A 17,488-nucleotide genomic window follows, 5' to 3' on the forward strand; every position below is an offset into this window, starting at 1 on the left:
CTGTGTTTGTGTAAATAGTTTCTAAAAAAGAAATGTGGCCAGCTCAAATGCCGATTGTTGCATAATTCGAAACTGGCCGTTCTAAATAAGCGTTCTAATCACACCGGTTTGATCGTATGCTACAGGGACCTCTGTAAAACATTCACACCTGTGTGTGCTGATACGTGTGAAAAGGTTAAATAAAGGACGAACCGTGGCTGCCTTCCAAGCAATGGGAACCTCCCCAGAAAGGAGAGACAGGTTAAAAAGTTTGGAGATAGGCTTGGCGATGATAGGGGCAGCAACCTTAAAGAAGAAAGGGTCTAAACCATCTGAGCCAGATGTTTTTTTGGGGTCAAGTTTCAGGGGCTCTTTTAGCACCTCGGACTCAGTGACTGCCTGCAGGGTGAAAACTTTGTAGTGGGGCAGGTGGAAAAAAGAGGGAGAAGCATAGTCGCATTAGAAGAGGTGGGAGATGAGTAGATATTGGAGGGGCAAGGAGGCATAGCTGAGTCAAATAGGAATCCTGACTTACCGTAATTTCCGGACTATTAAGCGCACCTGAATATAAGCCGCACCCACTGAATTTAAATGTTTTATTTTATTTTGAACATAAATAAGCCGCACATGTCTATAAGCCGCAGGTGCCTACCGGTACATTGAAACAAATGAACTTTACACAGGCTTTAACCTGTTATGGCTAGGGGGCAGTATTTTCACAGCCGGATAAAAAACGTACCCGATTTAATCTGGTTACTACTCCTGCCCAGAAACTAGAATATGCATATAATTATTAGCTTTGGATAGAAAACACTCCAAAGTTTCTAAAACTGTTTGAATGGTGTCTGTGAGTATAACAGAACTCATATGGCAGGCCAAAACCTGAGAAGATTCAATACAGGAGTGCCCTGTCTGACAATTTGTTGTCCTTCTGTTGCATCTCTATCGAAAATAGAGCATCTGTGCTGTAACGTGACATTTTCTAAGGCTTCCATTGGCTCTCTAAAGCCGCCAGAAAGTGGAATGGGGTGTCTGCTGTCTCTGGGCGAAGAACAGCAGGAGAATTTGAATGTGGTCAGCCTGGGGACAGTGACACTGGAGATGCGCAGTCACGAGACTACTCCATTTTTTCTTTCAGCCTTTGAATGAATACCACGTTGCCCGGTTGGAATATTATCGCTATTTTACTAGAAAAATTGCATAAAAATTGATTGTAAACAGCGTTTGACATGCTTCTAAGTACGGTAATGGAATATTTTGACATTTTTGGTCACGAAATGCGCTCGCGCGTCACCCTTCAGATAGTGACCTGAACGCACAAACAAAACGGAGCTATTTGAATATAACTATGGATTATTTGGAACCAAAACAACATTTGTTGTTGAAGTAGAAGTCCTGGGAGTGCATTCTGACGAAGAACAGCAAAGGTAATCCGATTTTTCTAATAGTAATTCTGAGTTTAGTGAGCCCCAAACTTGGTGGGAGTCAAAATAGCTAGCCGTGATGGCCGAACTATGTACTCAGAATATTGCAAAATGTGCTTTCGCCGAAAAGCTATTTTAAAATCTGACACCGCGATTGCATAAAGGAGTTCTGTATCTATAATTCTTAAAATAATTGTTATGTATTTTGTAAACGTTTATCATGAGTAATTTAGTAAATTCACCGGAAGTTTTCGGTGGGTATGCTAGTTCTGAACATCACATGCTAATGTAAAAAGCTGCCGCCGAAAATACTGCCGCCTATCCCAAAGAAGTTAAAGTTTAATGCTTAAAACCAGCAAATCAAATTGTTTGGGGACAGACTTGGTGGAGACAACCGAGAACTAAAGGTGATCCTTGGTAAAGATTGCCACTCCCCTACCTTTGGAAGATCTGTCATGCCGAAAAAGGTTATAACCAGAAAGGTTAACATCAGTATTCAAAACACTCTTCCTTAACCATGTCTCAGTAATGACATCACATCTGGATTGGAGCTGTGAATGCACATTTTCAATTGATCCATTTTAGGTAATACATTTCTAGTGTTAACGTGCAGAAAACCCAGGCTTTTACGAGAGCAGAAATCAGGGAAGCAGATATCAGAGCACAAGTCAGAATTGGGGCCAGCAACAGTAGATAGGCCAGGGTGTACATGCACATTTCCAGATATCATCAACAGTAATACAATCAAGGCACGGCATAGTACAGGGAGAGCTCTGCAGTGCTGATTTATAACATCTGAATGTGCATCAGATGGCAACAAGATCATGTTGTACAGCAAATTCATCAGGTAACATGCCAGCGAGAGGTAGTTAGAATAGTACGGGAGGCCAAAAGTCTGTGTAACCAGTAGAGAGTCAGAGTCCCGAGTTTGGGAACAAACATAGTCTGTCCCACGGTTGGGTAAAGAAAGTTCGTAGTCAACAAAGCATGCAGCATGCAGACAGCATGTAGTCAACAAAGCATGCATACCTGACTGCCCTTGACCAGCACAAAAACATCCTGGGGCATTTTGCATTAGCATTGAATAGCCCAAGCGATATTCAACTTTTCAGGGAAGTCAGGAACCAATATACTCAGTCAGTTAGGAAAGCTAAGGCTAGCTTTTCAAACAGAAATTTGCTTCTAATTCCAAAGGTTCTGGGACACTGTAAAGTCCATGGAGAATAAGAGCACCTCCTCCCAGCTGCCCACTGCACTGAGGATAGGAAACACTGTCACCACCGATAAATCTACAATAATCGATCATTTCAATAAGCATTTTTCCACGGCTGGCCAAGCTTTCCACCTGGCTACCCCTACCCTGGCCAACATCTCAGCACCCCCTGCAGCAACCCCCCCCCCCCGCTTCTCCTTCACCCAAATCCAGACAGCTGATGTTCTGAAAGAACTGCAAAATCTGGATCCCTACAAATCAGCTGGGCTAGACAATCTGGACCCTCTCTTTCTAAAATGATCTGCCAAAATTGTTGCAACCCCTATTACCAGCCTATTCAACCTCTCTTTCGTATCGTCTGAGATCCCCAAAGATTGGAAATCCTGCCGCGGTCATCCCCCTCTTCAAAGGGGGAGAAACTCTAGACCCAAATTGTTACAGATGTAAATCTATCCTGCCCTGCCTCTAAAGTCTTGGAAAGCCAAGTGAACAAACAGATCACCGACCATTTAGAATCCCACCGTACCTTCTCCACTATGCAACCTGGTATCCGAGCTGGTCATAGGTGCACCTCAGCCACGCTCAAGATCCTAAACGATATCATAACCGCCATCGATAAAAGACAGTACTGTGCAGCCGTCTACATCAACCTGCCAAGGCTTTCGACTCTGTCAATCACTGCATTCTTATCGGCAGACTCAATAGCCTTGGCATCTCAAAAAAATAAAATCCTCTATTTAACTAGGCAAGTCAGTTAAGAACAAATTCTTATTTTCAATGACGGCCTAGGAACAGTGCCTTGTTCAGGGGCAGAACGACAGATTTTTACCTTGCCAGTTCGGGGATTTGATCATGCAACCTTTAGGTTACTAGTCCAATGCTCAAACCACTAAGCTACTTGCCGCAAATGTCTGCCTCGCTGGTTCACCAACTACTTCTCAGATAGAGTTCAGTGTGTCAAATCCGAGGGCCTGTTGTCCGGACCTCTGGCAGTCTCTATGGGGGTGCCACAGGGTTCAATTCTTGGGCCAACTCTGTTCTCTGTATATGTCAATGATGTCGCTCTTGCTGCTGGTGATTCTCTGATCCACCTCTCAGCAGATGACACCATTCTGTATATATATGGCCCTTCTTTGGACACAGTGCTAACAAACCTCCAAGCGAGCTTCAACGCCATACAACACTCCTTCCGTGGCCTCCAACTGCTTTTAAATGCTAGTACAACTAAGTGCATACTCTTCAAACCGATTGCTGCCCGCAACCTCCCGCCCGACAAGCATCACTACTCTGGATGGTTTTCACTTAGAATATGTGGACAACTACAAATACCTAGGTGTCTGGTTAGACTGTAAACTCTCCTTCCAGACTCACATTAAGCATCTCCAATCCAAAATTAAATCTAGAATTGGCTTCCTATTTCGCAACAAAGCATCCTTCACTCATGCTGCCAAACCTACCCTTGTAAAACTGACTATCCTACCGATCCTTGACTTCGGCAATGTCATTTACAAAATAGCCCCCAACACTCTACTCAGCAAACTGGATGTAGTCTATCACGGTGCCATCCGTTTTATCACCAAAGCCCCATATACTACCCACCACTGCAACCTGTATGCTCTCGTTGGCTGGCCCTCACTACATATTCGTCGCCAAACCACTGGCTCCAGGTCATCTATAAGTCTTTGCTAGGTAAAGCCCCACCTTATCTCAGCTCACTGGTCACCATAGCAACACTCACCCGTAGCAGGTATATTGCACTGGTCATCCCCAAAGCCAACACTTACTTTGGCTGCCTTTCCTTCCAGTTCTCTGCTGCCAATGACTGGAACGAATTGCAAAAATCACTGAAGCTGGAGTCTTATATCTCCCTCTCTAACTTTAAGCATCAGCTGTCAGAGCAGCTTGCCGATCACTGTACCTGTACACAGCCAATCTGTAAATAGCACACACAACTACCTCCTCCCCATATTATTACTTACCCTCTTGCTCTTTTGCACCCCAATATCTCTACTTGCAGATCATCATCTGCACATCTATCACTCCTGTGTTAACGCTAAATTGTAATTATTTTCGCCTCAAGGGCCTATTTATTGCCTACCTCCCTACATTTACACATACTGTACATAGATTTTTCTATTTTTTTCCTATTTTTCTTTTATTTTGTGTTATTGACTGTACGTTTGTTTATGTGCAACTCTGTTTTTGTCGCACTGCTTTGCTTTATTCTTGGCCAGGTCGCAGTTGTAAATCAGAACTTGTTCTCAACAGGCCTACCTGGTAAAATAAAGGTGAAATAAATAAATAAAAGGAGTCATGAGGCAAATAGCAAAATAGGAAACTGTGCAAGAAAAAATTTAATATATAACGACTTGGGGCTAGCCATTGTAAGTTCAGAGTCACTCGCCCCAACAGTGTGTGTGCTGGAGGTGAGCGAAAGCCAGGGCAGATGGTGAACAGATCACCAGGTGTAAACCAAGCAGCAGTGCAGCAGGCAACGGGAGTAGGTGTCATACAGATTTCTTGTAGAAAATGCCACTGGGTGTTCTTTGAACTGCATAAGGGGGCTTCAAAGGGGACTCCTGCCACTTGTTGGGCCCAAAGGCCCCTGACACCTTTCACTTCACACCTCAGTGCTAATTGAAGTTGTATCTGGTCTGTCCTTGCAAGCCTGGCAGCCTTAACTCAGCATTCAGTCCTCATAAAGTAAAATCTATCATTGTAATGTACTTTATTTTTCATTTTTGTATTTCTTTTATGAATAATATTACTACACAGATCATACTCGTAATGTTAGCTAGCGAGCCCGCCAGCTAATGTTAGCTAGCTAGTTAACAGTACACTTTAACTTGAAATGAAAACGAATTTGTCAAAATTAGAAACGTGTCATTTCTGAAAATGTAGCTAGCTAACTATTTTACCTGTATATATGGATGGACGCTTCTCCCTCTCTGTCACAGATGCCATGGTTGCCCTTAGTTTGAAGATGTAATCTGGAGACAGGTGTTTTCTCCATCTCCTTAGCTATAATACTCTAATTCCACTGATTTCAAAACTCGATATCTCTGCATCATCGCAGCCAATCATGGCTAGTGGGAAGGTTGCTGGCTTTTTCTGTGGCTAAACCAACTAGGCTCATAATTTAAAATGTGTATTCATATTTACAGATGGCATATTAAGGCACACGAAAGTTACCATGTTCCAGAAGACATTTCTGCCAAAAAATGCATTTTGATAAAATAAAATAAAGTTTACATTCGAATGGCTCTCCTGTGGAGTAGTGACACGTGACATACACATAGTTTACTGAAATTAGTCACATTACATGGCATTTTGTGTAGATCGTTGACGAAAAAATACAATTCTATCAATTTTAATCCCACTTTGCAACAAAATAAAATGTGAAGAAATCCAAGCGGGTGAATACTTATGACACTGTACATTCCAAATGGAACCCTATTCCCTACATAGTGCACTATGGGCTGTGGTCAAAAGTAGTGTACTATATAGGGAATAGGGTGCCATTTGGGACGCAGTGTTTATATTCTTATTTGGATCCGGATGCACACTACAGTTTATCAACATTCCGTTCAGTATTGCAATTACCATGTTGGTGCATTTCTGCATCCCTATGTATCCATCTACCCCACCATCATGATCACTGAGGACCTAGAATATTCCACACAATCTCTCTAGCCCCTGGAAAATGCTTGAGGTAAACACCAGTGTTTTGTTCGAGACCACCTAAGTGAGACGATTCAAGACCAAGACTGGAGAGGGGGTGAGACCGAGTTAAGACGGTGACCAGGAGGGGAACAACAGGTCCGAGTCAAGACCGAGACCAGACAAATTTGATTCCAATTCAAGACCATGATTGTAATTTTGTCAAATCAGCACCATAAGAGTTCAAAATGTCCAGTATTTCTGTGTTCATATTTCAGAACAACATATGGATTCTTTAAACATTCAGATAGAATAAATGCTGATGGAAAATAGAGACACTCTACAAATTATTACTAACCCAAACTCAGTGGGGAACAATGGGCCTTCTACGCCTTCAGAGAAGAGCTAAGGATTTATAAAATAATCATAATAATTCTATTATTTTCAACAATGTTTCCGATTTAAACTCTTCAGGTTTTGTTGGAAAGGAAAGGGTTAACACTGAAGAGGAAAAAAATATCCAATCAGGATTTTTCTTTGCTAGTCTCTGGGGAGATAAATCTACCTAGCTAAGTCAGCCATTGGCTTGGCCATCATAAGCTAGATATAAGGCATCTGCCATTCAACTGTATATGGGGCAACATTTTGGAGCGACAGTGGAATCAAGCAATTACATTTTGACTTGTTGGGTGGGTTCATTTTTACAAAAAAACGTATGGAAACTTTTAACAGGTCACTGTGCAATAGCGAGCAGTAGTTTTCCCACAGTTTAGCTAGCTTTTGTTGTCAGCTAGTTTGCAGTGGCTGCAACAGGAATTATCAAAAAGGATGTTGTTGCTAATGTTAGCTTCTCTCATTTCAAGACTAACTTTCAACAAGAAGTTATGTTTCAAATTATCATAATCTGGTGAGTGGAACTGTGTTAATTTTTGCAGCATGCTTGCTGTTATTTAGTCATATCTTTGAAAATAACTTGTGTGTGAAACTTGTTGCATTTAAACTTTAGGTCACCGGTTACTTTGTGTGCTAAACGTGAAATGTTTTTTGCAATAGGAAGTAATAGTTGTACATTTCGATTGGGAAATGCTAAATGTTTTTGTTTTGTTATTATTGGGACCTACTGGCTTATTATGTCTGAGTGAATGGACTGCTAATCCAATATTTTCCTATGTTTTTTTCTGAGTTTTCATACAGATCTTTGGATTTTCACTCTCAATATTATACTTTTCTTTATAGAGCATCACATTTTTGTCTGCTTAGAATGGCGCCGGAGGGGATGGCTTCCGTTTTGCGGGCTTCTAACCAACTGCTATTTTGTGTGTTTTTTTCTCCATGCCACAACCAGTTGAGAGCTACACACACTTGCTGCCTGCAGATGATATTCTACTGAAACTAGGCTGTGTGAGGCTCCCTTGAGAATATATTTCACCTGCTTTGCGATTGTGTAGGCTACTTTGTGCATGATTTCTCTATTGTACTAGATAATTGATAAGTCGTATAACTCCACTACCCTACTTTGATACACATCAGTAGGGATTAAGAAGTGAGCATACGCAATGCCCACTGAAAAAAAGTGGGTATACGGCTTATACCTGCGTATATCCTCCACTACACCACTGGCCCTTTGTGTTTTACAAAAAGTGCACTCTCCTACATGAGTGTGCCGGTATTACGGCTGCTGTCCTTTCAGAATCACAAACATGTCACACCCTGACGGCCTATAGGTTTCCCATTGCGCAAACATGTCTATAACAGATGTAAAGACTGTTAAGATATTCATGTGTATTTGGCCTGGCGAAGCAGTTTTATTCGCTGACTGAATGGAAGCTCTCCAAGGCAAACAGTGGCTACTTTAAAGAATCTCAAATATAAAATATATTTTGTTGAACACTTTTTTGGTTACTACATGATTCCATATGTGTTATTTCATAGTTTTGATGTCTTCACTATTATTCTACAATGTAGAAAATAGTAAATATAAAGAAAAACCCTGGAATGAGTAGGTGTGTCCAAACTTTTGACTGGTACTGTATGTATACGTGTGTGCACTTGTGCGTGTGTGTCTGCCAGTGAGTATGTGTGTTTGGATCGTGGTACTCCATCATCAAAGGGAGTTTCCATCACAGCTACTTCCTCTGTCAGAGCCACAGGAGCTCTGTTGGCAGTCTCTCAAGAAATCAAATCAAATCAAATGTTATTGGTCACATGCACCGAATTAAACAGGTGTAGACTTTACAGAGATATGGTTACTTACGAGCCCCTTTAAAACAATGCAGAGTTCAAAAGTAATACAATTAGCAAACAAAAATAGTAACACAGTAAATAACAATAACAAGGCTATATACAAGGAGTACCGGTACCGAGTCAATGTGCAGGGGTACGAGGTAGTTGAGGTAATATCTACATGTAGGTAGGGGTAAAAGTGACTAGGCAATCAGGATAGATGATAAACAGAGTAGCAGCAGTGTATGTGGAGAGTATGAAAATGTGTGTATGTGTGTCTGTGACGTTAATATGAATGTGTGTGTGTGTGTGTGTGTTTTGCGTATGTAGTGTGTGTGTGTGTGTTTTGCGTATGTAGTGTGTGTGTGTGTAAGTATGTGTGAGTGTCCAGTGAGTGTGCATAGAGTCAGTGCAAAAAAAGGTCAATGCAATAGTCCGGTTAGTCATTTCATTAACTGTTATGGCTGGGGGAAAGAATCTGTAGAACAGCTTGGGAGTAGAACTTGGCCTTTCATTCCAGCATGTGTGTGTGTGTGTGTGTATTTTTGTATGTAGGTCGATGCATAAAAAGAGTGCTTTTTGTGTCCATTTGATATTTTGAGTAGACATTGTGCAACAATACAGAATTTTATATTCTATTACTGTTATATTAAATGATGTGCACTTTAATATAAACCACATACCGTAGAGAATTCAATCAGATTTTTTATATGAATAAAGACTTGCTAAAGTGCATAAATACACACTTTTGACATTTTGTCCCTCCATCAACCCTGTGTCACTTTAAGATTTTAACCTACTTAGTTCGCCCTTCTTTGTAAAGCCCTAGTTATTTTTGTTGCTTTTGTTGAGGTGAAATCGAACAAAAAAATTACACTTCTCAAAAGGCACCGACTTGATGGAACGTGTGTGCATGCATGGGCTTTGCATAGGTACTTGTGTGTGTGTGAGAGAGAGTGTGCGTTTTTGTCTGCTTGCTTACATTATAATACATCATCATCGGGAGTTTCTCCTTCAGTCTCTCTCTCTCTCTCTCTCTCTCTCTCTCTCTCTCTCTCTCTCTCTCTCTCTCTCTCTCTCTCTCTCTCTCTCTCTCTCTCTCTCTCTCTCTCTCTCTCTCTCTCTCTCTCTCTCTCTCTCTCTCTCTCTCTCTCTCTCTCTCTCTCTCTCTCTCTCTCTCTCTCTCTCAGCAAGTGCTTGGCCTTTCCTGCATCAACATTGAGACAGCTGTAAGCGATGCCTGCTGCTTTCCCCTTACCTTTAAAGCCCGACCATTCTGATCGGTCCGACCAGGAGGCGGCGACGACACAGCCATCGTTTATATGTCATTTAAAACTCATCGGTCATCACAAGCCTTGCCATTACAGCCACATCTACGCATGTGTTTCAACGTGCCTATTGAAGTCACACAGGGAAATGTAACCACAATGAGGTGACAAGCTGTGTTTGTGTGTGTCGGAGGGGAGTTGTGTGTGTGTCATCTATTGTGCATTTGTCCTTTTAGCAGTCTGAACTAGAAGCAGGACAAGATACCACCATGGTCTGTGTGTCTCTTTGTCACTGGTCTGATTTTGAAGGAGAACTTACATTAAGGCACCATTGGAAATCGAGCTGTTCTTCCTCTAGAATGGGATTGTATTCTAGAATGGAAGTAAACTATGTTCTATGGGGAGCGGTAGATTTTCTAAAGGGGAAAGGTAACTGCCTTAACTGTAATTCATTTTGCACCAACATTCCTATTTTTAAAAATAGGTAGTTTCTGTCTGTCTGTTTCATGTTAAGTAGACTGGGAATGTCTGACGGAATGTGATCAGAAAACAAAACTTTTGTTCTTATTCTAGCTGGTTTACATAACCCACCACTGAAACTGAGAGAAGGAGTGTGTGTGTGTGAGAGAGAGTGAGTGAATGAGTGAGAGTTCTCCTTCAAAATCAGACTAGAGACAGACAGACAGACACAGAGACAGAGACAGACACAGAGACAGACACAGAGACAGACAGACAGACAATGGTAGCATCTTGTCCTGCTGCTTCTGCTAGCTCAGACTGCCAAAAAGGACAAATGTTCCTCAAATTGGCACAGTGAATGGCACATTACTGGCACAGTGAATAGCTAGGCCTACTGTACATTACTGGCACACTATATGGGGGAGATAAATCACACAGAAACTGTCACAAACAGCCGAGGTGCCACATTCGTTTCACTTGACTCACTTCTCTTTTCATTTTTTATTATACCCCCTCCCCTGTCCTCCTCTCTCTCCCCATAGAGGCAAACGATTCTCAACCTGTGTGTGTGTGTGTGTGTGTGTGTGTGTGTGTGTGTGTGTGTGTGTGTGTGTGTGTGTATGTGTGTGTGTGTGTGTGTGTGTGTATGTATATAGAGATGAGCAACATTACAAAGTTACAAAATACATTAAAGATGTGTCAAAATTAATGTATTTGTATTTTTAAAACATTTCAAAATGTTTTATTGCTATGACTTTGATATGTGGTTGTTAATCTGTTAAGTTGAAGGAACTGACTATAAAAGCCAATTTATGTTTGATCTGAAAATGTGATATGGAGGCTCCGTACAGAGGGTGTGACGCAACTGCGGATCCTCCGCAGGCTCACAGAGTCCAAATCGAGCTCCGTACGGCAATGCCGTGCACCTCCCAAATCTTGTAACAATGCGGAGCACTCCGCATAGCTCCGCATTGACATGATTGGTTGATGGTAGAGGTACATCCTGTATTTCACAAATTCACTTCCTTGACAACAAACATGGAGAACTTTGATGAAAGGCTAATCAGGATACCTTGTGTAGGTATTTCAAAGACACAAAAAAAAATTGAAATCCGGGAAAGGTTTGGGATAGTGACAGATGCGTCGAAGCGGTTAATGGAACGCGGACCATTGGGGATAGAAGGACGTTGAATTGGTGCATATTCAACAAATCTGATCTAACAAAGTGGATATTTGTGATGTATTGTAACAGGCCCACAATCTGGTTACTAAAATCAAATTTGTATATATTTGACTGTTTTCACTGCATAACATTTATTAGTTGTCCCTTTTCAGGTTTAGAAAAAGTGACTGCTAAATGCTAACTACTGTTTGTATAAACTGGTAGCATAGCTAATATACAGAAATCAGTGGTGGTAGTCAAAGTAGTTTTTAACTGTATGCAGCTGGCTGATGACATGAACATGTGTTGGGGTTTGACCTCCATACAAGCATTATAATCCTTTACCTCAACATAGTGTGAAATACACATAGAAACAATAGTCTAAATGTAGGCTAATTGTGCTGGGAGGAAATAGGGAGATTCGGGATGGAGATGCAGGTGGGAAAACAGTCCAACATTTTTACTTCATGCAATCTTGGCTGAGCTCCTATGTCAAGCACAGGGAAACAGACTCCAACATCTTGTCTTTTTGTTTAGCCAGTTGCTTGTAATTAGCTGGATGGCTATAGCGATTAGCCCTGAATCACTATGAGTGGTGTGGTGCAGACCAATTTATTGGTTGCGTATGACATCTCCTCAAAGCGCAAGTATGAAATGCTAATACTTCAGCGGAGGCCACATTGCAGTAAATGCTGTACGGCCACTGCAGACCTCGGATTGACCATGAAGAGCCTTTAAGTCGCTATGGATAAGAGCATCTGCTAAATTACTAAAATGTAAATATAAAAATGAACACTTGCAAAGTACAATGGGTTTTATTCGAATGAGCTCCACCCCAAACAATTTGTATTTTAATAGAATTTGGCCTTGTTTGGGGACGTGCACGCGTGTCTGTGTTCATGTGATATGTTCAGGAGTGATGACAGTGGTGTTGCTATTATCTCAAAGGTCTGTACCTGGAGGCAGGCTGGTGCGCGGCCATGTGGTTTGTTGACGTCCACAGCAACAAGCTGCCATCCTCCAGCCGAGTCCTCGTGGAACATCTGCGACCACAAACACAAGACGTTAGACACACACACACACAACTGTCAGAATAAGCATGTACACACATTTTAACACACACACACCCTACGGCAGTCCTAATGGAACATCTGTGACCAGTAAGACACAACATGAGGGACCACACACACACACACACACACACACACACACACACACACACACACACACACACACACACACACACACACACACACACACACACATCTAAGGGCCTCAAACACACCAGGCAGCTGGATTGTGGAGTTGCATCAATCACAAATACATGCATGCATGATTACACACACACCCTTTCAAACACATACTGTTTTTGGAAACGAAGACTGAGGATGTTGAGAGTTCTATTCCCATCCTTGTCAAACAAACATACTTGTCTGTTTGTGTGTCTGTGCATGTGCATACACATATGTGTGTACGTGTACATACTGTATTCTGACAGTTGTATGGACAGCCTGTCTGGCTGCCTGACCAACACTGCATTCAACAATGCTACATTGCCCCCCAAAACAAAGACAGGTTGGCTACAAGCACAAACAGACTAGCATCCAGGCTTGTGGACAGGAGGAGAGGTGACTGGGATAGGAGGCAGAGGACTACCAGTCTTGCCAATTTGGGCTAAACTGAAAAGAGACACATTCATCTTAAAAAATGCACCATTGACTTTGCTGTGCGTATGTTGAAAAACCAACACATGCTTTTGTCAGCAGCAAAATCTCTGAAAGATACTCTGAAAGTATTATTGAAAACCCAGGTCCTTTCCCCTCAATTGTGTCAATCAGTCACTCAGTGGTTTATGGTGTACACTGCTGTACTCAAACACAATGGAATGATGGATGTGTAATCTCAGACCCTTTCAAGTGACACCCTATTTGCTGTATAGGGGACTTTATTTGACCAGAGCTGCTCATCTGACACCCAATTCCCCATGTAGTGCACCATTTTTGAGCCAGTGGTCAATAGGGTGTCTTTTGAAAAGCTCTGTTCAAAAGAAGTGACCTTTATGGGAAATAGGGTGTCAGTTGAGCAGCTCTGGTCAAATAAAGTCCCCTATACAGAAAATAGGGTGTCACTTGAAAGGGCCTGGGAAAAAAATCTATATATTTTGGGAATAGGGTGTCATTTGATATATGCTCTATGATTGATAAGTCATACATCCTCCCAGTCCCCAAGGACCCCCATTTATTAGTGGAATATCAGTCTTCACCCACTCGAGTCAAACGAAAACAGTAAAAGGCGTATTGCGCTAGCCCCCGTGACTGACAGCTTGCCGTATTGCGCCGACTAATTGCCGTTTTTGTCTGTAAATAAATAAAAGACTGGGGCGTGACACCATGAATATAATTACATTTGATAGCGACAGAAAATATGAATTGTTTTCAAGGTCGTAGAACTCTCTGTCTTGACGCCAGAGGCATTTACCAGGACGTAAACAAATCGCTCACTGAGGAACATACGACAACCAAGCTATTTTTGTGGGGTATTTTACCCCCTTTTTTCTCCCCAATTATTCGAACTTGGCTCATCGCTGCAGCTCCCCAACGGGCTCGGGAGAGGAGAAGGTGGAGTCATGCGTCCTCCAAAACATGACCGCGCTCCTTAACACCCGCCAGCTTAACCCGGAAGCCAGCCGCACCAACGTGTCAGAGGAAACACCGTTCAACTGGCATCCGGGGTCAGCCCGCAGGCACCTGACCCACCACAAGGAGTCGCTAGAGCGTGATGAACCAAGTTAAGCCCCACCAGCCAAACCCTCCCCTGACCGTAGTAACACCTCTAGCACTACTGCATGCACACCTTAGACCGCTGCGCCACTCGGGAGCCCCCAACAGAAGCTATTTTATTTGAGAAAAAAATACCGTTGTTTCAGATCTCAAAATGTTTTTAGATTTTGAAAAACATTATGGAGAGATTTCAGTACCAAAATACATTTTATTTAAATTCCATAATTTTTACTTTGTATTAGAATGTTGAATTTGAATGTCATATTTTGGAATTTGTAATGTGCAAATTAAATCATTGAATTCATTAATTTTACTTGTATTTCATGATTTGAAACTGAATTGAATTGCATTAAGTTAACATGTTTTATTTAAATTGTATTTAATATTCAAATTCATTATATACAGTGCCCTCTAAAAATATTCAGCCCCCTTGACTTTTTCCACTTTGTCACGTTGCAGCATTATTCTAAAATTGATTAATAAAAACAATTAATCAGCAATCAACACACAATACCCATAATGACAAAGCCAAAACAGGTTTTTAGAAATGTTTCCAAATGCATTAAAAATAAAAAACAGATACCTTATTTACATAAGTATTCAGCCCCTTTGCTATGAGACACAAAATTGAGCTCAGGTGCATCCTGTTTCCATTAATCATCCTTGTGATGTTTCTACAACTTGATTAGAGTCCACCTGTGGTAAATTCTATTGATTGGACATGATTTGGAAAGGCACACACCTGCCTATATAAGGTCCCACAGTCGACAGTGCATGTCAGAGCAAAAAGCCAAGCCATGAAGTCGAAGGAATTGTCCGTGGAGCTCCGAGACAGGACTGTGTCGAGGCACAGATCTGAAAATGTCTGCAGCATTGAAGAACCCCAAGAACACAGTGGCCTCAATCATTCTTAAATGGAAGAAGTATGGAACCACCAACTATTCCTAGAGCTGGCTGCCCAGCCAAACTGAGCAATCGGGGGAGAAGGGCCTTGGTCAGGGAGGTGACCAAGAACCTGATGGTCACTCAGACAGAGCTATAGTTCCTCTGTGGAGATGGGAGAATTTTCCAGAAGGACAACCATTTCTGTAGCACTCATGGTAGAGTGGCCAAACGGAAGCCACTCCTCAGTAAAAGGCACATGACAACCCGCTTCGAGTTTGCCAAAAGGCACCTAAATACTCTCAGACCACAAGAAACAAGATTCTCTGGTCTGATAAAACTAAGATTCAACTCTTTGGCCTGAATGCCAAGCGTCATATCTGGAGGAAACCTGGCATCATCCCTACAGTGAAGCATGGTAGTGGTAGCATCATGCTGTGGGGATGTTTTTCAGCGACAGGGAGTGGGAGACTAGTCAGGATCGAGGCAAAGATGAACGGAGCAAAGTACAGAGACATCCTTGATGACAACCTGCTCCAGAGCACTCAGGACCTCAGACTGGGGCGAAGGTTCACCTTCAAATAGGACAACGACCCTAAGCACACAGCCAAGACAATGTAGGAGTGGCTTCAGGACAAGTCTCTGAATGTCCTTGAGTGGCCCAGCCAGAGCCTGGACTTGAACCTGATCGAACATCTCTGGAGAGATCTGAAAATAGCTGTGCAGCAACACTCCCGATCCAACCTGACAGAGCTTGAGAGGACCTGCAGAGAAGAATGAGATTAACTTCCCAAATACAGGTGTGCAAAGCTTGTAGCATCATACCCAAGAAGACTCTATGCTGTAATCACTGCCAAAGGTGCTTCAACAAATTACTGAGTAAAGGATCTGAATATTTATGTAAATGTGATATTTCAGTTATTTCTAAAAACCTGTTTTTGCTTAGTCATTATGGGGTAGTGTGTAGATTGATGAGGAAAAAAATGTTTTTCAACAACTTTAGAATAAGGCTGTAACATAACAAAATGTGGAAAAAGTCAAGGGGTCTGAATACTTTCCGAAGGCACTGTATATATTCTGTTTCAACATGGTAGATATTACATTAATTGTCTGTGAATCAAGTTTGCAAACTATAATTTAAAGTTGATCAAAGTTTTGTATATTCAAACTTCTCAGATGCATTCACATTCAGTTTTCAAATTCAGTTAGCAAAATTCAGATTCAAAACCAGAGAGAACAACCTGGAACTTTGCCAGCCAGGAAAGGTAGAGGAGAACAGAGCCATGGCTCTATGGAGTACTGTGCACATGCCATAGTCTGTTCTTGCCTTGGGGATTGTGAAGAGACCTTTGGTGCCATGTCTTGTGGGGTATGCATGGGTGTCCGAGTTGTGTGCTAGTAGGTTAAAGCAGACACCTCGGGGCATTCAGCATGTCAACACTTCTTACAAAAACACAGTGATGGATTCAGTCTCTCCTCCAATTTGAGCCATGCGAGATTTACATGCATATTATTCATGTTAGCTCTCCGTGTACATTTAAGGGCCAGCTGTGCTGCCCTGATCTGAGACAATTGTAATTTTCCGAGGTCCCTCTGTGGCACCTGACCACACGACTGAACAGTAGTCCAGGTGCGACAAAACTAGGGCCTATAGGACCTGCCTTATTGATTGTGATGTTAAAAAGGCAGAACAGCGCATTATTATGGACAGACTTCTCCCATTTTAGCAACTGCTGTATCAACAAGTTGACAGTTTACAATCCAGGCTTACTCCAAACAGTTTATTCACCTCAACCTGCTCAATTTCCACATTATGTATTACAAGATTTGGTTGAGGTTTACGGTTTAGTGAATGATTTGTCCCAAATACTCTTTTAGTTTTTGAAATATTTAGGATTAACTTATTCCTTGCCAACCATTCTGAAACTAACTGCAGCTCTATGTTAAGTGTGGCAGTCATTTCACTCAATGTAGTAGCTGATGTAGTGTTGAGCATCTGCATACAAAGACCCACTGGCTTTACTCAAAGCCAGTGGCATGTCATTAGTAAAGAGTGAAAAAAGTAAGGAGCCTAGACAGCTGCCGTGGCGAATTCCTGATTCTACCTGGATTATGTTGGAGAGGCTTCCATTAAAGAACACCCTTTGTGTTCTGTTAGACAGGTAACTCTTTATCCACAATATAGCAGGGGGTGTAAAGCCATAACACATACATTCTTCCAGCAGCAGACTATGATCGATAATGTCAAAAGTCACACTGAAGTCGAACAAAACAGCTCCTACAATCTTTTCATCTTTTTAATTTCTCTCAGCCAATCATCAGCCATTTGTGTAAGTGCCGTGCTTGTTGAATGTCCTTCCTATAAGTGTAATGAGAGTCTGTTGTCAATTTGTTTACAGTAAAATAGCATTGTATCTGGTCAAACACATACTCAGAGA

The 17,488-nt window shown here is 41.9% G+C and overlaps 1 protein-coding gene across 3 annotated transcripts in view; it reads right to left on the bottom strand.

The window, feature by feature from the left end:
• The window catches only part of nalcn (sodium leak channel, non-selective), a 357,726-nt gene that overhangs the window by 233,351 nt on the left and 106,887 nt on the right, over nt 1-17,488 (bottom strand). For all 3 annotated transcript variants that reach the window (XM_014163790.2, XM_014163789.2, XM_014163792.2), the window contains one exon: nt 12,345-12,431. In XM_014163790.2, the coding sequence (XP_014019265.1) occupies nt 12,345-12,431 (87 nt within the window). The remainder of the gene's footprint in view (nt 1-12,344; nt 12,432-17,488) is intronic.

The sequence above is a fragment of the Salmo salar genome, chromosome ssa21 (assembly GCF_905237065.1).
Source record: "Salmo salar chromosome ssa21, Ssal_v3.1, whole genome shotgun sequence".
In the NCBI taxonomy this organism is placed as follows: domain Eukaryota; kingdom Metazoa; phylum Chordata; class Actinopteri; order Salmoniformes; family Salmonidae; genus Salmo; species Salmo salar.